Source organism: Temnothorax nylanderi, unplaced genomic scaffold (assembly GCF_030848795.1).
Source record: "Temnothorax nylanderi isolate EJ_2023f unplaced genomic scaffold, tnyl_v1.0 TNYL_tig0046_pilon, whole genome shotgun sequence".
NCBI lineage: Eukaryota > Metazoa > Arthropoda > Insecta > Hymenoptera > Formicidae > Temnothorax > Temnothorax nylanderi.
In genome coordinates, this window is record NW_027249108.1 from 653,788 (window position 1) to 678,093 (window position 24,306).

At 41.6% G+C, this 24,306-nt stretch overlaps 3 protein-coding genes across 6 annotated transcripts; 2 read left to right on the forward strand and 1 right to left on the reverse strand.

Annotated features, from left to right (window-relative positions):
* The first annotated feature begins 17 nt into the window (after nucleotides 1-17).
* Nucleotides 18-2,211, forward strand: Cnir (cornichon-like protein). Its single transcript, XM_071705412.1, has 4 exons — nucleotides 18-700; nucleotides 1,111-1,179; nucleotides 1,250-1,503; nucleotides 1,583-2,211. The coding sequence occupies exons 1-4, from the start codon at nucleotides 620-622 to the stop codon at nucleotides 1,653-1,655; spliced, it is 477 nt and encodes a 158-aa protein (XP_071561513.1). The 5' UTR covers nucleotides 18-619; the 3' UTR covers nucleotides 1,656-2,211.
* A 273-nt stretch (nucleotides 2,212-2,484) lies between these two features.
* Nucleotides 2,485-20,058, forward strand: Plc21c (Phospholipase C at 21C). 4 transcript variants are annotated; one of them, XM_071705408.1, is made up of 19 exons: nucleotides 2,485-2,611; nucleotides 3,705-5,061; nucleotides 5,362-5,508; nucleotides 6,111-6,382; nucleotides 6,473-6,557; nucleotides 6,649-7,066; nucleotides 7,159-7,279; nucleotides 7,359-7,554; nucleotides 7,645-7,978; nucleotides 8,054-8,239; nucleotides 8,324-8,533; nucleotides 8,610-8,929; nucleotides 9,011-9,325; nucleotides 9,423-9,467; nucleotides 9,529-9,733; nucleotides 9,820-10,042; nucleotides 10,103-10,421; nucleotides 10,507-10,698; nucleotides 10,776-20,058. In XM_071705408.1, the coding sequence occupies exons 2-19, from the start codon at nucleotides 4,963-4,965 to the stop codon at nucleotides 10,896-10,898; spliced, it is 3,810 nt and encodes a 1,269-aa protein (XP_071561509.1). In that variant the 5' UTR covers nucleotides 2,485-2,611; nucleotides 3,705-4,962; the 3' UTR covers nucleotides 10,899-20,058. The 4 variants fall into 4 exon arrangements, with proteins under 4 accessions (XP_071561509.1, XP_071561508.1, XP_071561510.1 ...); XM_071705407.1 differs by having other exon boundaries at nucleotides 2,518-3,582; XM_071705409.1 differs by having other exon boundaries at nucleotides 2,518-5,061; nucleotides 10,106-10,421.
* Nucleotides 20,059-20,206: 148 nt separating this feature from the next.
* Jhamt (juvenile hormone acid methyltransferase) lies at nucleotides 20,207-23,664 on the reverse strand. Its single transcript, XM_071705411.1, has 6 exons — nucleotides 22,241-23,664; nucleotides 21,592-21,800; nucleotides 21,337-21,505; nucleotides 21,007-21,139; nucleotides 20,773-20,923; nucleotides 20,207-20,610 (listed from the first exon to the last, which is right to left on the reverse strand). The coding sequence occupies exons 2-6, from the start codon at nucleotides 21,779-21,781 to the stop codon at nucleotides 20,408-20,410; spliced, it is 846 nt and encodes a 281-aa protein (XP_071561512.1). The 5' UTR covers nucleotides 21,782-21,800; nucleotides 22,241-23,664; the 3' UTR covers nucleotides 20,207-20,407.
* Between the last annotated feature and the right edge of the window lie 642 nt (nucleotides 23,665-24,306).

The following is a 24,306-nucleotide window of genomic DNA, read 5'->3' on the forward strand; positions in this document are numbered from 1 at the left end:
AATCAACGATTTAATCAGTGCAAGTTGCGTGGTCTCATAGTTAATTTTTTATTGTTGCAAATATATCAGGCATAAGTATACATTTTATATATATACTGAAAAACATAGTTCGAATGTGACTCTTGCACGCAAAATGTAGCGATCTTTGAACGCTAAAATAACCTCGGCCAAACTCCAATTAATGTTCATTTCTATCGATCAATGGAAATTAACTTTAATCTCGGTTTAATTCTTATTTTTTACTCTTTTCTAGTTTTAAGAATTAGAAAAAGATAAAAAATCGCCATTTAAGTTAATCGGAGTTTAGTCGTGCCGAGCAATGGACGAGGGGACCCGGGACGAGGGGGACGTCCGTGGGGTCGCAGGGGATCGTGCGTTTAGCGGCGGGCGTGGTTGGCAACACCGTGAAGTGTGCGTTTCAACGGTCGGCGATATCCTGGAAGTTTACGGCGAGAGGTTCCGAAACTTCCGAGTTCCGACCGGCGAGGGCGAGTACTACACTGTACTACTCGTGCGAGGACGAGAGCTACGGACTCTACGGAGGAGACGCTTGGCGAGCACCACAGCCGCGAGTCTCATGTGATCGGCCCCGCGTTCCTCGCGCGGAAGCAGCAACGTCATGGGTCTGCTCTCGGATCCGCTTCTGTTCGCGATCGCGCTGCTCGACACGGGCTGCGTGCTGTTCCTCCTGGTGTTTTACGTATCCTTTTTGTCACCCGACACCCGACTGACCCGACCCGGTCGCGCGTCCCGTCGATCATCATCTTTCGTCCCTCTTTCGACGCCCCGTCGAACCGCTTCGCGAAGCGATCGGGTCACCTCGGTGCCGCGAGCGAGGGACTTTTTTCGCGACGGAGGTTATCTCGGTGATTGGCAGCCATGCAGTGGCACCATTTTCAAATTTTTCTCCCTCACAAGTAGAAAAAAAATTTAAAGCATTAACGTGCATTTCTATTAATGCAGATTAATTTTAATCTTCTTGTAGTTTATAAGAATTTAAAAAGTAAGTTATACAGAGATTAAAGTTAGTCTGCATCGATAAAATGGAAATGAGTACTGCCAATTTTAATTGTTATTACGAACGTTATTTTCCTTGACCGAGATGTGAAGATTATAACGCTGTCGGATCTTGAGTGTGATTATCTGAATGCGCAAGAATGCTGTTACAAGTTGAATATGGTATGATATCTTGTAGCATACTTCGCGTTATACGAACGCGATATTAAATTTAATTTACTTTCCGTTGCAGGGAGTGTTGCCAAAGTTAATAGGACACACGTTTCTGGTGTTTCTTCTCTTGATACACGGACAGCTGATATTGACGCTGGTGAACATACCGATGACGATGTGGTTGTTTTACGAGTATCTTAACGTTCCCAGCGGCAATATGGGAGTTTACGATCCCACGGAGATTCACACTCGCAGTAAGCTGAAGAGGTACACGCGCGATAGCATGATTCATCTCGGATATTGCCTCGTGTTCTTTTTCATTTATCTTTATTGGTAGGTATTCACGTAAATGTAGCTACTTTTTTACGCATTAAAAAAAAACGAAAGAGTTATATATGTATTTTTTCTTCAGCATGATTGTGGCGTTGCTCAAGGGGAATCCCATCGTCAGGAGCGACGACGACGACACTGTAACCGAATTATAAAGATATAGAGAAATTGAGGCAAAGAAACCCCTTTTCTATGTAATATGTATCACGTTTATATATTCTTTTATTTATATATTCTAATGGTATATTTTAATTCCACTATATCTGATACACAGCACATCACGTTCTTTAAACAATAAGTATTGTTTATTGAAGAGTTTTTTTTATTATATCTATTGTTTAAATATTTAGCTGGACACGCGTACTGCTCTCAAATGATCTAGCTATTGTCATTTACGGTTCTCATTTATTTCAAGATAGTCATTTCAGACAAATATTTTTCGCTCATTTACTCAACACTCTTGACAATTCCCCTGATTTGAAGGCCTCGAACTGTTATTCGCGCTAAGGTCTAACGAAATAAATAGGAACCGTGTAGGACACCAGACAAATACCAAATGTGTCGTCGTGTCCATTCGCGCGTGCTGCTTTGCGCGTAACGCGTGCGAGCGATTGTAAGTTTCTAGTCGTAAAGATGTAAGAGCGAAAGTCTGTATCATGGCAGGGATTGCGTGTTTAAGGGCAATAATACAATCGTAATATTTTAATATTACATTTTATTACAAATTAATCCAAATGCGGGGATGCGTTCCCCAAATGAGAAAGTCTTCCCCTTTTCGAAGGATCTACCGCGATCGAAGAGTTTTCTCTTTCACCCCCCTCTTTCTTTCAAATGCGACGATCTGTAACGAATGTTTTTTTCAGGGGAGACGAGCCGTGACCTACGATTTTTCGACCGCGTTACATCACGCGGCTTCTCTTATCGACCGCCTCGTTGAAATGAACCCGGAGTCGACGATAAGAGGCGCTATCGCAAACGCGAGAAAGAGAGTACGCGGGAACACGAGACCACGTCGTCATCGCCGTTCCATTTCGCGTGTTTGCCGTGTCAAGTTGACTCAGGTTTAATGGCAGTCGGATGAGATTGGATCGATTTAATGGGCGCGGTGAAGGTGATTAGTCCATCCTCCCCTCGTCGTGGAAGGGCGCGCGCTTATTTTTAGATCGAATTCAAAGCGAAATCTACATAGCTGTCGCCTACGACCTATATATATATATGTGTACGTGTGTGTTCCGTGGGCGCAATGGATTTTTTTCGTCTCGCATTCCCCGAAAAATCCGGCCACCCTCGGCCGGAGGGAGTCGGTCATCCGAGCCGGGCGGGAAGCCCATTTAATTCTCGCCGCCGCGTTGCTGCGTCGTCGCGCAAATTGCTCGGAACTAATGCAAAATCGATTCGCCACGATGTCCCCCGCGCGCGCGGCGGGATCCCGGAATTTGCGGAACGGAGAACCGCAAATCGATCCCCGCGCGTATGTATCCGAGGGGGATAATAATCGAAGAGGGTCGCGCAACCCCCCGCCGCGCCGCACCGGTGCCGTTAACTCTCGGCGCTGTTTCGCGCCCTCGTTAACGCTCGTTTGGTCAATCTCCTCGCCTTTCTCGCGTACGTTAGCGGCCTTTCATGTTTTCTCTCCGCAGTTCGTTTTTTTTTTTTTTTTTTACGCGAGAAAAGCGAAAAAGGAACGAGAGAGCGTTACCGCAACCACCGCGCCGTAGAAAGATCAATTCCGGAGAAATTGAAGGGAAAGTGAAGGGAGAGGCTCTCTTTCTTTTTTTTTTTTTAATGTAAGAAACCTGAATTTGAGAAAGGGAACGGAGAATCCCCCCTCTGATTCGAATCGCAGTTGATTAAGTTTTAAGGAATCTTCTGTCAATTCCAGAGAAGTTAATTTATATGTCAGAACTGTAGTAGAGAAAAATTTTTCTCCTTTATCTCTATGTATCATGAATCATGCAAGTAGCGTTTATTTGACATGAGAGACAAATGAAAGAGATCTCTTGCTATTTATGAAATACAAGACGATTTGATGAAATTGTAAACTCCACTCGCGCGTACTAAAACTAAGAAATTTATAAAAAGGTAAGTAATTCGATCAGATTAGCTTCCGGCATGACTTTCGATCGAGCTCTAACTTATCAAATAATATCTACAATGTATCATTTCGTTGACACGCGTGGAATTAACTCTTTATCGCGTGAAAGGAATCGGAATCCAGAAAGATTAGCTCGGGGACAGAGGAAATTGTAAATGTAAGCTGGAAATTTTTGCTACGGACAATTCTGGCGAATCAATCGCCGATCAAGTTGATCGAAGCATCGCTCTCGCGCGAGAGATAACAGTGGACCACCGCCAACCACCGCGGCGCGAAAGCGAATTCGAAGCGTGAGCGGCAGTCGCCGGGCGCCGGGACGTCCCGCGTCCCGGTAGAGCGCCTCCTGGTGTTGACGGCGCGCGGACGGCTCGGTGCTGTCGGTGCTTGTCTCCGGCGTGCGGCGCAACTGCCCAACTGGGCGCGACACTCGGCGCGGAAGGAGGATGACGATGCTGCTGCTGCTGCTGCTGCTGCCGTCGCCGCAGCTTCGGAGCGAGCGGCCGTGCCGGACCAGCGAGTCCAGCGACGAGCGAGCGAACGGCTGAAAGCGTGTGACAGTGACCAACCACTCGCGAGAGTCGCGAGGAAAGACCAGTCGCGTTTCCCATCGTCGTCGTCTCGTGTCTCCTTCTCTCTCGGAGCGACGAGTCCTGCTGTGTGTGCGCGCGCGCGCGCGCGCTCTCTCTCTCTCTCTCGGTTAAGGACACCCGATTCGTGCTCCGAGAACAACCGTCATCGCGGCACGCTCCTCCTCGTCGGTGAAATGTCTTCGCGGATGACCTTCGTCCAGTCGCGACCCGGCTGAACCCTGAACCGCCCCGTGACTCGGCTCGCCCGAAACAACCGGGGTCTGACGCGCGAGGTCCCCTCGCGGGCTCTCCCGGGGACGCTTCGAGCGCACGTCCTTAAGATATACGTGTGTATTTATACGCGCGAGGTGCGCCGAGCGCGACGACGACGACGGCGACAGTCGCCCTCGCCCTGGTACCAGTAGCGGCGACCAGGACACGGTGATCCAGGTGCTCCTAATGCGTGAAATCTCGATGAGGCTTATGTCGTCGACGTCGTCGCCGTCGGAACCGTCGCCGTCGGAGTCGCCGTCGTCGTCGAAGCCGTCGGAGTCGTCGTGGTTGCTGTTACTGTCGCCGCCACCACCGCTGGAGTTGGAGTCGTCGCCGTCGTCGTCGTCGTCGTTGACGGCGCCGTCGCCGTCGTCGTCGCCACCACCGCCATCGTCGTCGTCCTCGTGGTCAACGTCCGCGTGTTCGCTGCCACCGTTCTCCACGTCGCTCATCGCTTTGCCGTAAGGAAGATTCAGTGCTGAATCAGTGCGGGTTTGTGGCAATAGGGAGTCAGGAATAGTCAGGATGGCGGGCAACAAGGGTACAGGCATCACCATGCACATAAAGCCCGTGGAAGTTTCCGAGCAGCTACAGGGTGGAGAGAAGTTTATCAAGTGGGACGAGGTTTGTGTGTATTTTTAATGTTACGGCTGGTAGTCGGCGGTTTTAATGTCGAGCGCTAGTAAAAGTATAAATGTAAAAGGTCACTTTAGGCATAAACGTGCTTCTTCCTAGTTTAGCAAAGTCAAAAAAAAAAGAAAAGAACTGAATTCCGCGATAATAGCTCGTGTCACAATTTCTATTCCGAGGCATCAAGCCTAGACGTGACTCTTTATCGGAAAAAAAACATTATGCAGCAATTACGGTAAACAGTCACGCGGTAAAAATAAATCTTTCATAATACCAAATGCTATGTAATCGTAGGATTCCGGGGTGGCAACACCGGTGACTTTGAAAGTGGATAAATATGGTTTTTACATACACTGGGTGGATCAAAATAATGAGATGGATATGCTGGACATAGCAGTTATAAGAGATACTCGCACAGGAAAATATGCAAAAATACCAAAGGTATTAATTTTATTTGTGTTCCTTTTAATAATAACAAACATTTTATTAAATAATAAATATATAAAATAGTCCTGTAAATAATATATCCGCGTTACTGATGTAACCGTGAGCTGTAACTTTCCTGGTGACAATATAGCAAATATTGTATTACAAATGCTAAAAAATGAATGGTCAAAGAGAATTCTGATTTTTCCATAATTATATCAGTGACGCACAGAGCATCATCACATAATAATTATTGACTAATTTATAAATAGACCATTACCTACTTTACGTCCCATACATAGTTTGCTTTTTTTATCACACCTACTACCACCTGCACCAATGGTAGATAAAGGCAGTTCCGTATTCATTGAAATAACACGCCTAGCTGGATCAGTTTTCCCATAAATCAATAAACAGAACTTTGAATGAACTGACATACTTCAAACTGCAGAAGCATGCAGCATTGTATGCATTTAGCTCATTGTACGAAACTTTTTGCTTGTTACTCACTGAGTTGCGCTAGGGGCATTATTAGGAATTTCATTTGTTGATATATCTTGAGCTTTGTATCAAAGGAGATAACAAACGTTTATTGAATTAAAAATTCTACTCTGTAGGATCCAAAGCTGAAATCTCTTGTAACGATGGGTTCTCAAGACTCCTTAGAAGACAAAACTGTAACGATCTGTTACGGATCTGACTTTGTCAATATGAATTTTATTAATTTTTGCACAACGCGTGCAGAAATAGCACAACATTGGGCAGAACAACTTTTTCAAATGGCGTACAATTTGATTCAATTAAACACTAGCACAACTATGTTCTTATTGAAAGCACATACCAAGCTTGCACTTACTGCTGATAAAAATGAACAAATACCGGTAAAAAAGTGAGTACGGTCTTATCATACAATTCTAACGTTACTACTGTAAAATTGTTTTCTAAGATAAGATCTATATACTTGAATTTTTTTTTGCAGTATAATAAAAATGTTTACGCAAAACAAAGACGATCGCAAGCGTGTTGAGAAAGCACTTGATATTTCTGGCTTTCCATCTGGCAAAGTGAGTTTGGTGCTATGTCGTAAATATTAGAAAAATTTGACTGTAAAGTATTCTGCACACATTCACTTATTACGATAATATTGTTTCTTAGAGTGACGTCGTACCGTTGCCAAAATTCCAATTTGAAGATTTTTTCAACTTTTACAAGTCTCTGACTCAGAGATCAGACGTGGAAAAAGTGTTCGAAGGCATTATTGGCAATAGCAAACGTAAATTGATGTCTGTTTCACAATTTGTGGACTTCTTGAACAAGTCGCAGAGAGATCCACGCCTCAACGAGATACTGTATCCATACGCAAATGAAGCAAGGGCAAAGGATATCATAAATCAGTATGAACCCAACAAGGGTAATGCAAATAAAGGACAGCTCAGTTTCGACGGATTTTTGAGATATCTCATGAGCGAAGACAACCCGATTGTTGCTGTCTCCAAATTTGAATTGTCTGACGATATGGATCAACCGCTTCCGCATTATTTTATAAATTCTAGTCATAACACATATTTAACAGGTTATTATAATATACGTTGTTATAATTATTTTTAACACGTAGTATATCATTATATTTAACTTGAGTACTTATAAAACGTTTCCCCTATTCAGGGCATCAACTTACCGGAAGGAGTTCTGTGGAAATTTATCGTCAATGTCTTCTAGCCGGTTGCCGATGCGTTGAATTAGATTTTTGGAATGGAAAATTTGACGAACCCGTTATTGTTCATGGGTACGAATACTAATTATCTTGCATTTATGTAAGAGAGCATATAATTGATTCTTAATTAAAAATATAAATTTTTTCTTAGATATACATTCGTACCTGAAATATGTGCCCGAGATGTGATAGAGGCAATTGCTGAAACCGCTTTTAAAACGTCGGACTATCCAGTCGTTCTCAGTTTCGAAAATCATTGCAATCCAAGGCAACAAGCCAAAATCGCTCAGTACTGCAGAGACCTTTTCGGGGAAATGTTGCTCGATGCGCCACTTGAATCACACAAGGTATTTTTAGATATTACGCTTAATGAAGAAACTATTAATAGGTACATGCAAAAATTATGACTGTAATTAAATGGTATTTTTTGCTTTTAGTTAGAGCCAGGTCAAGAGCTCCCGCCGCCGTCGTTACTAAGGCGTAAAATAATAATAAAGAATAAAAAGAAGCATCATCATCATCATAAAAAGCATCACAAAAAGCAACAGCAAGCTTTAGATACTGCTGAAGGTACCCCAGACAGTGAAACTAATGGGACGGTGAATCCATCTGCTGGAGGAGAAAACGGTCCTCCGCCGGATATTATACCTCAGAATGAAATGGCTGATGATGGTGCACCTGAAAATGAGCAGCAAATTGGAAATGGCGATATTTCCCATCCGATGCTGCAACAAAGACAAGGCAGTAAAGACAGCGGCCAGGATGACGAAGGTCGGTAATAGGAAATTGAAGCTGTAGAGATATTGATGGAAGAGGCACGCATATTTGACGAGTTTATTTTTTTAGACGAAGAAGATGAATCGAGTACAGAGGACGATGAGTCCAATGTGGAAGATATTAAACTGAGAATAGGTCTGGACAAAGTTGTACCAGATAAATCCGTGGCCAAAGAGACCGAGGCGGGCGCAGAGATTTCAGCTCTAGTTAATTATGTGCAGCCCGTACACTTCAATAGTTTTGAATCGGCTGAAAGTGCGTGAAGTCTCTTAACAAGAAGAATGTTAATGCATTCTCTTCGTACTATAAAGATAATTTTATATCGCTTGTATTTTATAGAAAAGAATCGCACGTACGAAATGTCATCCTTCGACGAGAAGCAAGCTACAACTCTCTTGAAAGAGAGACCACTAGAGTTTGTGAATTACAACAAGCACCAATTATCTAGAGTTTACCCAGCAGGAACGAGATTCGATTCCAGTAATTTCATGCCGCAAGTATTTTGGAACGCGGGATGTCAGCTGGTTGCGTTAAATTATCAAACACTCGGTAAATAAGATTTTATCTGGCATATTATCTTATCTATCATTTATTGTTGATGTAAACTTAATTTTATCTGTGACAGATCTGGCGATGCAATTAAATCTGGGAATATTTGAGTATAATCAACGCTGCGGCTATCTATTAAAGCCAGAATTTATGAGAAGAAAAGATCGGCGGCTAGATCCCTTCGCCGAGTCTACCGTTGATGGTATTATAGCAGGCTCGGTTCACATCCATGTGATATCCGCACAATTTTTAACTGACAAAAGAGTAGGAACTTACGTAGAAGTCGATATGTACGGTTTGCCGGCGGATACCGTAAGGAAGAAATTCCGCACAAAAATCGTACCTAACAACGGTATTAATCCCGTATACGACGAAGAGCCGTTTGTATTCAAGAAGGTAAAACGATAGTATTTGCATAAATTTCTAAGTTTTGCTATAAAATATTTTTGTATAATGTGCTGTTTACGCATTCCTCAGGTAGTTTTGCCGGAACTTGCCTCGATAAGGATAGCGGCGTATGAAGAATCTGGACGTTTAATCGGTCACAGGGTACTTCCCGTAGTCGGATTATGCCCAGGATACAGACATGTAGCATTAAGAACAGAGTGCGGGCAACCACTACCATTAGCGAGTCTGTTTTTACACGTTATCGTGAAAGATTACGTTCCTGATGGTTTAAGCGAGCTTGCCGAAGCTTTAGCGAATCCTATTAAGTATCAGAGCGAAGTGGAGAAGAGAGAGAACCAATTGTTGGTTCTTACAGATTGCTTGGAAGAACCGGAAGAAATCGAAGTACGATTTAAAATGTTGCTAAGCGATTTACTAATCTTTTTCCTTCCTAACAATTTAATTTTTCCAAATTTTAACTAACATTACTAACATTTTGTAGGATAAGGGTAAAGTTGGCGATATTCCTAGTACTGCTAAAACAGCTGTAAGTTTTCTGCACGGTTTAATTTTCTCGTAATACATCAGTAACAATGTTATTTTTGCAGGAGGAAGTTGTAAAAGCTAAACGACTACAGTCCATAGGCGAAGTGCCAAGCCTTTTAGCAACTCCCAGTAGCTTACAACATAGTAGACCATCTATCGGCGGCATAGGTAGTTCGGACACGGTGGATGTGGACGATGATACTCCCTGTTCTGCAGTTCAACCAGCCGATACATCTATAAATAAAAGCCCAGTCAATGTTGGCAATAGTGAGTGTTTTTTAAATAAATTTTTTTATTAAAAATATATTGTTTTTCTTTTTTCAATTTATATTTTGGCAACTCTTCTGTTACAGTAAGTGATGAAATAGTAGCCGAAAGTTTGGAAAAACTCATGGAAAACAAGCTGGTCAGGGAGAAAAAGATGGAACTCGAGAAGAAACTTGAATCTCTGAGGAAAAAGCATGAAAAAGAGAAAATGCGGTTGCAGTCACAGAAAGCCTCGATCGACGGTGAGAAGCATAGATCGAAATTCTATATGAGCAACAGGCTGGTGAAGCGACTATCGAGTAAAAATATGTAAGTATACGAATGAGATGACTGAAAATTGCTACAATATTGAGTCGCATCATTTTTAAGCAGTTTTTCGAGTGAAGTGGGTTTAAGCACCTTGGCCATGGCCGAGACCTCCGAATGTCCGGAGAACGCCGAAAATCGTGAGGGGAACGAGGGGACCAGGGGCTTGCCCAGAAGTCAAAGCGATCGATTTTTAGCCGTATGCAAGGCGCATGTTCAACAGGAACGCGAGCTTCAGGAAAAATATTACGAGAACCTCTTTGCGACTGCCGAGAAAGTGATGAGAGGATCGCAATCCAATCAATTGAAAATGCTCCAGGTGCTTCTAGACAGAGAGACAGCGGACGTTAAACGAAAGCTGCAGGCTACGAGACAAGGCGAGGTACTTATTTATTACAATACTTTTTTAAATAACGAAATATATGAAGTAGCGAAATTGATTGTTGAATATATTTTATCGTTTTAAGGTCAAACAATTGGCTAAAGTGCACAAAGATAAGGCCGAGTTGGAACGTATAAAACGAGAAGTCGCGAAATCGACGGTGGAGAAAGGTGTGAACGAGTGTACGCGCTTAACGAAAATTTACGACAAGAAGAGAGCGGAGTTGGAAAGACAGCACGAAGAAGTGCGGCAAAGCCTGGAAGAGGAGCGAGCCAAGGTTCGCATTCTAGTGTAACGAATAATACATTATTTTACTTGTGATATAAATTTTTAAAATACATTTTAATGTGACAGGTGAAAGCTAACTTGCTGACGGAATATAGTAGCCGCTACAGTAAATACGAAAGTGGTGAGTTACCCCTGTCACCGTCTGGCGGAGCTAGCTTGCCCGAGTCGCTTAGCGAGAACATGTATTGACTCGCGAAACGAATTGTCTAGCTGTGTGTTAATTAAGGATACGGCATCGATCCACGGATGTCCGTGTCTCACGCCATTGTACGCGTCGTCCAAAGCATCCAGTTATGCAATCTGGTGCAGCAAACGCGAATTGTAGTCTGAATTCTGTAACGAGAGATACGTGAGGGGAGAAGGAAAACAGATATTACTTGGACGCAATAATTTTCCCGACATTTGTACGAGGAAACGAATTAATAACGACTAACGGAACGTTGGTACGTAGCGCTTATCTACAGTTGCTCGGCGACGATAAAACGTACCCTCTCGGGATGTTGACATCGTGACGGTGCTGTGACGGGAGATCACGTGATTTCGGACAGCTCGGTGCTACACGAGGCACGAGTTAACGTCTTGATACTGTTATGTACGGTACAATTGTATATATATATATATATCTATATATATATATGTATACTGATCTTTTACCATTTAATATTTCAAGGAAATTAGATGTCGAATAATGTGGATCGAAGTAATTTTCTATTACTTCAACGCTGTCTTTTACTACGATGATCATTATTCGACTGAGCGTTGATCGTACATGCCGATCGATTCCTCAATCGATTGTCTCACGTGAAAACGCCTACGTCTTGATCTCTTTACGATAAAATATGCAATCTGCTTAGTAATACAAAAGAGAGAAAGAGATAATGTCAGACTTCAATGAGAAATGCGAGTTTCGCATTATTTGCACACAGTATTAAGCTGTCTGAAAGATTCCGGGATCTATGATAGTCGCTGACGTGACAGTCGATTGCACATTTGCATGAGCTTAACGAAGCATTCAGATCGTTCGCGAGAAATACGCACGAGAGAGGTATATATATATATATATACACATATATATAATTCTAAATAAGGGAAAAAAATAATACAACAAACCTTCCTAAGTGCTAACATTTAATATTGTTGTTATATGCATAAGGCATCGTTATTTAATCGACTATATATAAACTAAGTCTAATCGCGTTCCAAGATGCTCTGTTTAGATTGGTCTTCGATTATTAAAAGATCAGATCTCAGGAGATTCCAGTCAGAATAATGTAAGAAGTATAACCGAGAGGGTGAAATCTCTTTGGCCTAGAGGAGAAACATTGGAAAATGCTGAGAGAGGTCTACACGAACGCGCGAGTGATCTGATATATTTTTGACTGAAAGTACTCCGTATAAAATAAATTTTTTTCTGGGGTTGTCCGCACCGTGAAAATACTGAGACACTGTCCTACCGGAGGCACGAGAGTGTCCCAGTATCTCAATGTGTAGAGCGATTCCGGTCGGACAAACCCCTTTGAGGAAGACAATCAAAAATGTTACGATGTAACATTGTCCTTGTTGTTTCTAATTGTACGATATTTTAGGCTACGCGCTACGATACGTATACACAGGTATCTGAGGGGATTCTTCGTAGTAATAACGAACTTAGGATTAAAACTTATCCCGTCGTAAGTCTACATCGTGTAAATTCGTTATTTATTTAACGTGTTGATTTAGTAAAGGCAGAGGTACGCGGGGTGTATCGTAATCTGCTTGGTGATAATCGCACGAGTAACGACGATCGAATCAAAGAGAGAAAGAAAAAAAGTTACTTTATTGTCGCAATTTCTGTTATTTATATTTTACGCTAATCGATGATTCTTTATTTCGGTCTAGAGATTGCATAATTTTTTTTAAGTCTTTGATAAGTTTATCTATTGTTAAACATTTGCCATAGTTGAGCAGAAAATTGTTGTTAATGCATCTGCGATCCAGTTGCACAAGTGTACTGCACAAGCGATCTCATTATACTCAAATGCTATCTCATAGCATTTAATGTTTTCGAAATTTAGACTCTTCTCTTTATGCATTACAACTACGAATTTAAGTACATTCTTTCGTTGCGTGTACTTACATCGAAAGAGCCATATTTTGATCTGATCGATTATAGTTTTCGAATAAGAGTGTATGCGCACAGGTAGGAAAGTATAACTACTTGCGAATTTGAACGAATCTCGATATGAATTGTATTTCAATATTATATTTTACATTGAACTGCTTAGTCTTAAAGCACAAAGAGTATATATATATATATATGTTCATCTCAATTATATATATATATTTAAATTTCTGCTTTTTTGTATTGTTTTATAATTTTGTCGAGCTTATAATTTTTAATTTAGCGTTTTTAATTCTTCGAAATTACATTTGGATGTAATATGGGAAAATATGATGTTATTTTTATAAACTTTAAAAAATGAAAATTTTATAATTATATAATTTGTATATGTAGATTATATTTTATAAATATCTTTTTTATAATTGTACCATCGCGTGCAATAATAGTCAATTCGTTGTTCATTCTATTATGTGATTCTGCTCTCTTTGTGCATTATTTTTCGTAAGCATCGTCGAAGGCGAAGGAAAAGAACATTCGCAATTGTGGCGTGAACTCTAACAAGCTGGAAGAGCAATTAAGACATACGAATTTATTATTGCAAGCGATAGTGCATCCCGTAAACTTAAGAATGTTAAAGTTATATCCCGTGCACCTCTCTCAGATTTAATAATATTTCGTTTGCGACAAATATAAAAAGTATGGCATTTAGTTCTTTTGAACAGTCGCTACGGCGTCTTTCACAGGAAGGAGGGAGAAAGAGAGAGGGTAGCTGATATATATATATATATATATATATATATATTTCATACTTTATCATGAAAAAGTACGCAGAGTTACCATTTTTTAGTCGACGTTTATTATCGCGATAGCATATTTTGTCAAGTTACCGATTGTTCGTGAGGTTGTAGCTTGTATCGTAGCAGACGCGACTTTATCCGATATGATGGTAGATAATTGTAATAAAGATAGTATGAACGATAATATATTTAATGCAATGCGTGTAACTCTTCTATCTGGTACGCTCGGAATGTACGTGAAGAGATCAATATCCGTGGACAAGTATTTGTGAAATTGGGCAGATGCCACGTCGGTTAAAGTACGCATCCTCTGCGACATCTCGAGCAACTCCCGTGGCGATGTAACGATAGAAGAAAATCGATTAAATGCGTAATGCGACGCGTAATTCTACGGTACACGGTACACTGAATCTCTATTGTTACACGTAGATATTTGTTTTCTAACATTCTGATATTTATTTTGAGGCGTTGCTTTTACCTCGAACGCATTACAAGTTTGTTATATTCGTAAGTTTTTCGATGTTTCGCCTCTCCGTAACGAAGCAGGTTTTAGTACGAGCGTTTACTTGCGAAACGTAATTATCGTTTTCGAGCTTGCGATATTAGTATATATGTATATATAGGTAATATATTGACTTTTCTCCTATGTCGGTTACGGCATTGAAGCGTGCAATCTTTTTGAATATATTTTCGTTAACTAAGCTATATTATCACGTTGAGGTTGACGACCTCTCGTATATTGCGATATATACGAGATAACTGGAATATAAGCGATAAGAGTGAGCAAATGGAAGAGTATTTCCAATTATATAGGTTTTTCTTTATATTCCAATGGTAATTCGAGTTTTAGCTTCGTTATCTTTGTCAATTGAGGAGTTGGAAATCGAATTTATACTGTTATTCTTTATACAGTTGTACATTGCATTCGAATATTGTTATACTTATGCGTTATATCGGAATATTGTATTCTATGGATGACGTTTGTTTGTCGCTCTTTTTTTTCGAATTGTATAAATTTTAAGCTCGTTTTTTGAGCTTAGATGAAGCTATTTACGCTGTTATCACATCCAATTCCTCGATTGCAGTCGTTTCGCGTCTAGTGTGATCTACCTATGCATTTATGTCCTTCGACTAGATCAGATCGAGTTGCTGTGTGTATTTTGTCGGAGATCTTTTCCCGCGCATTGTATGTGGATGTCGCATACTTGCCTGGGACACGATCGTTCTTCTCCTACATTCGTGTAATGTACATATATACGCGTGTATGTACGTTACACACACATGCGTGTGTACATAAGATAAATTTAGATCTAACGGTATATAGATATAATATATACATATATATATATTCACGTTGATATATTATGTGTTGTTGTTGTTGATGTTGTTAATCGTAGGATAGCCATAAAGAGAAAAATGGTAGCGCTAGCGTATAATCGTTGTTAACATAAGAGTACTACAAGAAACAACAAAATAAGAGTTCTCTACGCTACGACGAACACGTTCGCGGACGGATTGTTAATTAATCGCAACATTAATTGATGCACGCGTCACGATGTTGTCAATTTGTACCTGCGATCTTATCTCGACCACTCTGGCGTTAGTCTTTTTTTTTTCTTGGATTTTGCTTCTATTGCAAGATCTCTGATTCGAGGATCGCTTTCATTATCAGCTCTAGAATCTCCCTGTCGGTTCCTAACGTCAAAGTGGTCGACTCTAGTGGCGGTGCCTCTCGAGGCGCCGGCTACCCCTAAGGTTTGCCAAATAGATATTTATGAAACATGTCGAGCTATCCGCCGTGGATCCCCATAACGGACGTGTCTGTCGTTCTAGAGTAACCGCGAGAGTTTCGCATATGTAACGTGTATATTATACGTAAGATATGCGTGGTTTGAAACGGCCTACAAACGATGAGTAGTGACTTGGCTCAGCTTATTCTAATATCGTTCCATTCTCTCCGAAGATATCGCACTTGCTGCTTTAGTCCCGAGGTTTCCAAATTGGAGCGTCTAAACGTCCGCCGACGGGTCGAGAAACTGAGCGTTAGATCGTTCCCCGCAACCAGGTTCGCATCCGCGAGGATCTTTCGCCTACTTTTATCCGTGCTTTTGTCGCGTCCCATCCGTCAGCGTCAGTCCCTCGTCTCACCGTGTAATAAGGATCTCCTTAACAACGATTCTTCGTACCTGACCGTACTATTGTCCTCGACGTTGCGTCCCTCTTCGATCCACTCGTGTGTCGAAGACAGCGAAAAATCTTTTAACGGATATGTCTACGAAGAAAGCATATATATATATACATATATATACACAATCTGTTCTTTCAAGCGCTCGCAAGAGATGTAATATTCTGACGGTCGATTAGGCTGCACCGACATTTACGAAGATATTAGGACTCTACCACTGCGTAGCCGCCGCCGTGCGCTTTTTTGGATCGTCTATCAGTTTTAGCAGCGACACGCTATCGCCAATTCTCAACCGACAATGAAGTAGAATTAAAATTCGATGTACGTGTAAATATGGTGCAACGACGATATTCTATAGAGAGCCTGCGTTGCTGGTCCGAATTGACGAATTGAACTCCACCCCGAGGAACCTCGCCTTACAACAACGCTGCACGTCTACGTGTACCTTTAGCGATCGATAGCATCTTGATTCAGCGGGATATGAACGTACTGCTTGAAAAAAGAAGAAAATAATGCACTTAAGCACAGCGCGAATCTTACGTTCAACGATCCCGTATCCGCTTCGCGATCGAGCTCGATCGTCGAGATTGTAAACGTAACGTCGTAGGATGCTCGTTTGATTGTGACGCTTGTTTGCGATTAAAAAAAAAGGAGAAAGAGAAAGGAGAGGAACGCAGAGCGAGAAGAAGAAAAGAAAAGGGCGAAGAGGGAGAGGAGCAAGCTCGTCGATGATTGTAACGCGGTAGCGATCGATAGCGCGACGCCCGACGGCGTTGCACCCCGCGGCGGAATACGGCATATACAGACGTATACGTTATCTACTCTGTACCAGAGAGAGTAGTCGCGTCCCGTGCAAAATGATTTCGTCTTCCCTCCTTAGCCATTAGCTGCGGCAACGACGACGTGCCGCGCCGAATCTCGTTATACTTAGCGTCGGCCCTTCGCGTCGGCGACGCGCTCGCGTTCGATCGTCTCGTCCAGGTCGATCCCCTCACCGTTACCCTTTCGTAACGCGTTTCGTGATCTTTATGTATTTCTCGGTTGTATATACACCTCTCGTTCTTCAATCGACTCGTCGGTTTCGTACTCTTCCGTTTTTTTTTTTTCTGTAAATAGCGACGAGAGATTATAACGAATTTGTTGTGTTCACAATTTGTTTTTTGATTTCGTATTTTATTTCCCGATTTTTTTCCTCTCCTGTTTTTCCATTTATAATTAATTTAAGTTGGGTAGATATCGATCAGAGTGCCATACGTTCATAACAGTATGAATTAGCACGAAATTGTCATTTCTGTGTAATTGTTAACGTTAATCGGGTGTGAGATTATTTAGTGCTCGCAACAATGTTACGTTAAACATAATTAGGCAGCGTGATTTGATGATGCATAATGATGACCGATTTCTAGCAACTATTAAATTATTTATTAATTTGCGTTTTTAATAATTTTTTTCATATTCCCTGTTTAATCTCGTGATTTTCGCCGCGCGTGTCGCATTTCGATTACGTGCATTTCATCCGTGCTAAATCCAACGACAAAGCATCCCACTATGAAAGTACCTAAGCAGCAACGGTCTTAAATGCGTAATTAATGTATTCGCGTTCTCGTTACACGCTCTTACCACGCGCTTACCACGGTAAGCGAGAATTTATAGTAAGCGTGGCTCTTTCGAGCGACACGGTGCGTATTTCGGTATTTATTCGGACGCGTGACGGAAGAATCGAAGGAAGAAACGCAAGTTCGGTTATGCTCTTTTCGTCACGCGGCGATTTTTTACGCGGTGATTAACGAAAGCTCCGTGAGGCAATTAGATTTTGAACGGAGATCTTATTTCTATAGGTACTTGCAGATTTCAGCATGTAAGTTTTGTTATTTGATGTTTGCTGGGTTGTAAAGATCTTCGTTCTATAGATTTGACAAATTCTCTGTAGAAAAAAAGTTTTCGTAGATCTTTCCCTGCTGGATCTTCCTGTGATTTCTCTTTAGATCTTTCTATTGATGCGCAACCTTATAAATCATTAATCCTTATTTATGAATAAATTGATTCCTCGCGACTTTTGATTTTATATCTAGATACTTTGTTTTATGAAACAGAAAGCCACATTCTCCCGTGGATCTTTAACGAAATGTTAGTTTTCCTTAGAGATCAACGTTTCGTTAGAAATCCGCATTCCCCGTCTTCCTCGTTTCACAGAGTTCGAAATTTACAATTCTCTATTTCTACGCATCTTTTTCCACGAAATACGTAGATGCAAATCTTACGATATTTTTTACATTGTACACTCTCCTTTATGTCTTCCAAATTATTCTTTTCAGCGGGGATTCGTGTACGGAGCGCTTATCCGATATGTTTTTATTTCGGGTTTTGAAAGGTGCAAAGGAATGAATTATTAATCGCGTCACGCCGAGAGATAAACACGGGCGAGGAAGTATCGATAGAAATAAGATGTTTGTCCCGCTGTTAGCAATAGATTAATTACGTCGATGGTGTCTGATTATATAATATACATATATATAAATATATATGTGTGCGCGTGTGTGTATGTGTATATCTCGCGATGTACCGATCTTAATCGCGACGAAAAGTACGTAATGGAAAAACGATTAGGGCGTAGAGTATTATATAATTTCATTCAAGAAATAATTTCTCCTCTCTCTGACTCACTTGTGCCTTGCCCTCGATCATCCTTCGCTGTTCTGTATCCAGGTATAATCCCTCTTTTCTAAATAATCGTATTTGATGTTCGATGTCCTTTCTACGAAATAAGAGACTACGAAATAAGTGACCGACTTACATACTAAGAAAGCGTTACTTATTCACTCTCGTTTTACCATTTACGGCATTTAGCTCGTAATCGATAAATGTACACTGAATAACTCCTACGATTTCGACATTCTTAAGACATCCAGAGGTAGATAATAATTAAAGATAAACCAATTGCAAGAAAGAAAGGCATTCGGATTGCAGACGCTCGCAAAATCTTGCTCTCGAAACACACACACGTTTCGAGCACTCTAGACGATTTAAATATTTGGAATTTACAGTTTTTCCCGATTATACAGTTCTCGCTCGGTAAACCGAGATGAAACGCGTATTAACGCGTATATATTCTACGCGTATATAATCTACTTTTTGGAATTATGATATTATCTTCCCCGTAAAGTCGAGCTTCCATGGTCAAATCGGTGAGATTTGAGAGCAGATTGACCCTCATCGGATCCGATGCTTTACGACTCTCGTAATTATTATAAAGAATAACACTGCTCGAACACGAGACCGCATTTGTTATACGTACTCTATACTAATCAGGAATTACAACGTCGTTACTGAGGATCGTGGAAGGCTTGCCGTGACAGGTGATGTCCTCGTTCGTAATGTAGGAAATAGGCGGGTATTTGCGGAAGGTCCCGATAACTAGAATACACTGAAAGTTAGAAAAAAAAAGTCTTCGCGTTATCGATTACGTTCACAGGAGCATAAGAATACGTTACGCGCGCGGCGGGTGTTTAAAATACATCTCCCGTTTGTGATTAACTACGCCGTCGCTTGTTAGTGCTTGATTTAAAGTATCGAGAGACCGTGATATGCCGGTGCAATAAAATTCATGCTCAGCCGGAGGGATCTCTTCCGTGCCGCGCGTTAGTTCCGCACAGCGAAGATTATCTCACGGAACTTGCTTTTACATACGCGACGATTTATGGAATTATGCGAGAGTCAAGGGGAGGTCACTTCCGACTGGAAAATAGCTTGTAAATGTATGCGGAGAAATTTCGAATAGAGGACATTTCGTGGCACACACAATATGGTAGGCTCGGACCGTTTTCATCTCGATGGATCGCAACGCGCTCTCGCTCCAAGTACGACTACTTGCGCTCTTTAGAACGATCGTTGAAGAAAACTCTTGTGATTATGCGGAAATGCGATTGATTATCGCTATATCGTGGATATTGCGAAGGATTAATGTGAACTTGCTAATGTATGAACTTTCGGGACGCGAGACTTATTAGTCGTACTTTCCGAGAGACGCGCGCCGGATTGTCAAACACGATCGATGCCAGCGGTTTTAAGACCATTTGTAAGCCTGGATGTATTTTTTAGAGAACCAGAATTAGACATATTGTTACCCGCTATGCGAATATCGATACCCAATAACGCCCACTCTTGTATCCGTACGACATGATCTGTAAGTTATAATAACGATATTCTATAAATGGCTGTACTATTGTAAAATCAAAGATATAGCGTACAATATATACATAAAATTTAGTGTTGTAGGAGGCAAGCTGTCGAAAGTGGCAATGCATTTGTTCTCTTTCCTCCTTTCGTCACTTCTTTTTTACGGGTAGGTATTTGTAGAAACGCAAGGATTTTGTTTAGGGAGATGTCGACGATGGAATATAACTATATCGGCACGTTTTACTGAAACTAATTAATATTATTTATTTATTTTTTTTTTACAGAACGATCAAGCATCATCTTAATAAACTTATAATTCTGTCGACGTCAGACCAGATAAAAACCACTTAATTTTATTACAAACAATTGGAGTTATCTAAAAATATACATTTCGCGAATATACTCTTGAATATACGCTTCAAATACATTTTGAAGACCGTCAAACAGCCGATAACGGTTTTTGCACGTATGCTATTAGGAGGTCATATCTCAATACAATACTGTATTCTTCTTGGCTGTTTTTGCTTTTAAGCGGGATCAAAACATTCTGGCTCATTATTTCGCTCACCAGATGATCCACGAATTCGCCTTTCATGTCATCGGGAATACGCTTGATAAAAGGATTGACGGCGATCACGTGATCTGCAAAAAGCACAAACATGACTTCACTTGGAACAAACGAGGCGATAAAGAATCCTAATTTAGTCGCGACGATTAATTTTCATTACAACGATTTAATTTAATAACTCTTTATGTGTTTTCTGTAGATAGACAATAATTTGTCTTGTTATTGCAGTGTCTTACTTTTGAGACTCTGTTTACTGTACTGATAACTTTTCTCCCTTTTGCTGCAGTGCAGAATTTCGAAACCAACGTCCTCCAGCATCTTTCGCAGACTCGCTCGGACATCTTCGCACATTCTTCGTTGGAAATACGGTATGTAACGGCCCGCATCCTTTAAAGAAGAGGACACAGAGGCATTTAAATTTTATTTTTATAACATTATCGTGCGTTTATAGCCATTTCGGTCATTAATACCTGAACATAAGACTGATATCGTGGATCCTGCTTCAGCCTCAAATACGCATTGAACCCGCAATGGTACCCAAGAAACATGAAAAGCGCTTTTCCATTTGGTCGCAGTAGCTTGTAAATGTTCTCGAAAGCGCGCCTAAATTTGATAGATTAATTAGAAAAAATTGCACACCGGATAAACATTTTCTTTATCTCGATTAAGCGTTTACCAATATAATGTGAATATTTTCGTGTAATTTACTTCTAATAATATCAAAATTAATTGTGGAAATTAACAATTTTATTTACGAAAGCTTTCTTTCTTTGATCGTTACCCAAGAAAATGAAAATTACCACATATCGTCACACCAATGCAAGCAGTAAAACGACACTACATTGTCATATTGCTCGACTTGGTCACTCGGCAACTCCGACGCTTCGATGTCCAGAACGATGTAGGATAATCGCTTGTCGGAGTACTTCTGGCGGGCGTAATTCACCATCGGTTGCGATATATCCGCGCCTGTAAAGACGCGACAAGCGAGATTCTTTATCGTTTTCCGCCAACAATGCAAGGGGTTCTTCGTTTCCAAATTTTCATTTACTCACCTACTACCTCCGCGTCGCGCGGCAAGATCGGCAGTAACATTTCCTTGGTAACGAACCCTGGACCTGACCCGACATCGAGACATCTCCCACGCATCTTGGACAGTTCATAGGTGAATTCCTCGACGACGTCCTGGGCGTCGCGTCGTTGCATGTTGCTTCCATGGGTTACATAGTCCTCGACCCTCTCCATGATCCTCCGCCGATATGATCTGCGGTACATACTCCTTGTTAAACGTTAAAACTGTGCTTCGAGCGGTAACGCCAGGCCGGAGCCGCGGCTCCTCGGCGACCTCGGCAGCGCGAGCCGCGGAGGCACGCACACGAAGCCGCGTCGGACATACACGAACACGGGCTCGGGCTTCGTGCGCGTAGCCCCCGCCGCTCGTGCCGCGGGGGAGCTCCGGCCTGCGGCCTGCGGTCCAGTTTCGCGTTACGCGGGCTTCAAGTTGAGTGCGTGCGAAAGTGCGTTATTGCGTGATTTGTGCGAATCTTGTGCGATTTGATGTCCCGCTATCGACGGTGCGAATCGATGCGACAAGTACGTCGCTTACACGGACTGGCAAACGCAAACGAAAAAGAAGAGATGTAAGTGATCGTCATGTGTACATAAAAACGCGCAATTATTACTAAGGTTAACGTTTGATCTTACGCCCGACGTCCGAGTCCTCTTCGTGCAGTCAAAATATCGATGCCGGGGGTGGTATGTGAACACTCACAATGCCGGGTCCGCTCCTCTACTGCTGACTTTTTAACTTCGTCTTTGGTATTTATATTCGGCGGCTCGTACAAATGACTTGCCTCTTCCTCCGCGTTCTCCCATTTTATTCACGTCTCCCTACCAGCCTGTCCTATTCTTCGTCGTCTACTGTGTGTGCCTACCTCAATATCCAAATTCTTTCCTCCTGGGCCACTCCGCGCTGCTATTATTTCATTTAACGAAAATTGAATAATCTATGCGTATCCGGTCGTCTCGGTCCCGTCCTACCGCAATGTATAGGTCACGCTTGATATTTGGTAATATTGATAAATGGATGATAAAGGGGGGGATCGTGAAAAATATTATTTATTCAAAATACAATTTGTACAGTTGGACTGTGAAAGCGAAGGACGTTTAAGATTCGTATATAATGCAACGAAAAACCGAAGAAAACACGTATACGATTGTCTAATAATTAACGAGTATGGAACAACATACACATATGGTACGAATTTAGACAGAACTCAGGACCACGTATGTATTTTGGTAAGGGAATGAGGAGAGTTCTTAAAATGGAAAAAAACTATTAGCTATTTTTAAATTCTTACAGCTGCCATGACTGTACATTCTAGCGCGGGAAACGCGCTAAAATTTCACCCGCGTGCGCAAACGATCCTTTTCAATTCTTGCTCAATTCGTTACTTTTCGATTACGCCGTTTGCGCTTAATCAACGAGTCGACCTTTAACAAAGTCAAAAGTGCTGCGCGAGTTTAAATCCGATATAAAGTACGCGCGGGGAAAAGACTGCAGAGGCGGGAGACGTGCGAGGACAAGTTTTACCGTTCCCGGGGCGTGAAAGGGCTTATCGCTAATAATCCGCGGTTCGATCGGGACCGCGTGAGAGTCCTTCCTGGATATCCCGGAGCCCTTGAACCGGTCTTATCTTACGGTCGCATGTATTTGCCTTTTGGACAGCGCGCGTGTATTTGCATATGCGCAGGCACACTCCATACACGCCCCGTGAATAATATGCACGGTGTGTTCCTAATCAAACACTCGTATTTCACGGCGGGCCATTCTTCGTTTCTTTTTCTTTTTTCGTTTTACCGAAATGGCCTTTAAATCTGACTTTAAATGCGCTTATTCGACTATCAGTGTAGAGCTTTATTTGAACTCCCTGATCTATCTTATCGCATAGAAATCGACAGTATATATAACTTGGAATTTTTCCTTAACAATTGACGCAATAAGACGTAACCCATTGAGTCTCGTTACATCGCGTTATGTTAAATTCTGTATATTTTAGCTAGTGTAGATCAGTTTGGTGACGCCCGTATGAAAAATATTTATAAAACTCGGCAGGTTGACCCGCTTCTCCTCTGATGCTACAGCTGTCTTTCTCTCCCCTCCCCCCTTCTCCCTCTTGTCTCCCCCCGCGCCGTCTATCTCCATTTTCCTTGCGCTCTGCGCGAGGTAATGCAATATGCACTCGCGTCTCTTTCAAAGGAGATAACAAAAGGTAGTGTAACGCTCGCGCCCGCACCACCATCCGGAGTTTATAGAAGCTTGGAAGCATAAAATCTGCAAGAAAACGGAGTGGAAAATTAGAGAGAGAGATACGTCATCGGGTCCAACCGGAAGCAGCACTCGTCGTCACGTGTCATTTTCATCGCGCTCGATCAGATTACCTTACACGCCGAATTCTCGTCGTTCAAAAAATTTTTTAACGATGGCCGAGAGTTAATAGCGTTTCGCCTTTTCATTGTAAGGTTCGTGAAAATTATTATTCCAAGAAAAATAAATTATTTATTATTTTGTCACAATAAACTTAGACAATTGATTGATTCGACCGAGTACGTGTAGCGGCGAATTGCTGCAGCAGTCGGAAGGGTCTCCCTTTTATAGGCCGGTATTCATAGTCAGATCATATATTCAATAGCGAATTCGGGCGCTTACACTGAGTGCGCACTAAAGCTTGTTTATAATCTATTCTTATATTTAAAGTCATTTAAATACA

What these genes read in the sequence shown, in the direction of transcription:
- Cnir (XM_071705412.1), top strand. Translation starts at nt 620, where the DNA reads ATGGGTCTGCTCTCGGATCCGCTTCTGTTCGCGATCGCGCTGCTCGAC. An exon ending in TGTTCCTCCTGGTGTTTTAC is followed by an intron (nt 701 to 1,110) that starts GTATCCTTTTTG and finishes CGAGATGTGAAG; the next exon opens with ATTATAACGCTGTCGGATCT. An exon ending in GCTGTTACAAGTTGAATATG is followed by an intron (nt 1,180 to 1,249) that starts GTATGATATCTT and finishes TTTCCGTTGCAG; the next exon opens with GGAGTGTTGCCAAAGTTAAT.
- Plc21c (XM_071705408.1), top strand. Translation starts at nt 4,963, where the DNA reads ATGGCGGGCAACAAGGGTACAGGCATCACCATGCACATAAAGCCCGTG. An exon ending in CGCCACTTGAATCACACAAG is followed by an intron (nt 7,555 to 7,644) that starts GTATTTTTAGAT and finishes TTTTGCTTTTAG; the next exon opens with TTAGAGCCAGGTCAAGAGCT. An exon ending in AGGCTACGAGACAAGGCGAG is followed by an intron (nt 10,422 to 10,506) that starts GTACTTATTTAT and finishes TATCGTTTTAAG; the next exon opens with GTCAAACAATTGGCTAAAGT.
- Jhamt (XM_071705411.1), bottom strand. Translation starts at nt 21,781, where the DNA reads ATGGAGAGGGTCGAGGACTATGTAACCCATGGAAGCAACATGCAACGA. An exon ending in GATATCAGTCTTATGTTCAG is followed by an intron (nt 20,924 to 21,006) that starts GTATTAATGACC and finishes TCTTCTTTAAAG; the next exon opens with GATGCGGGCCGTTACATACC. An exon ending in CAGTAAACAGAGTCTCAAAA is followed by an intron (nt 20,611 to 20,772) that starts GTAAGACACTGC and finishes TGCTTTTTGCAG; the next exon opens with ATCACGTGATCGCCGTCAAT.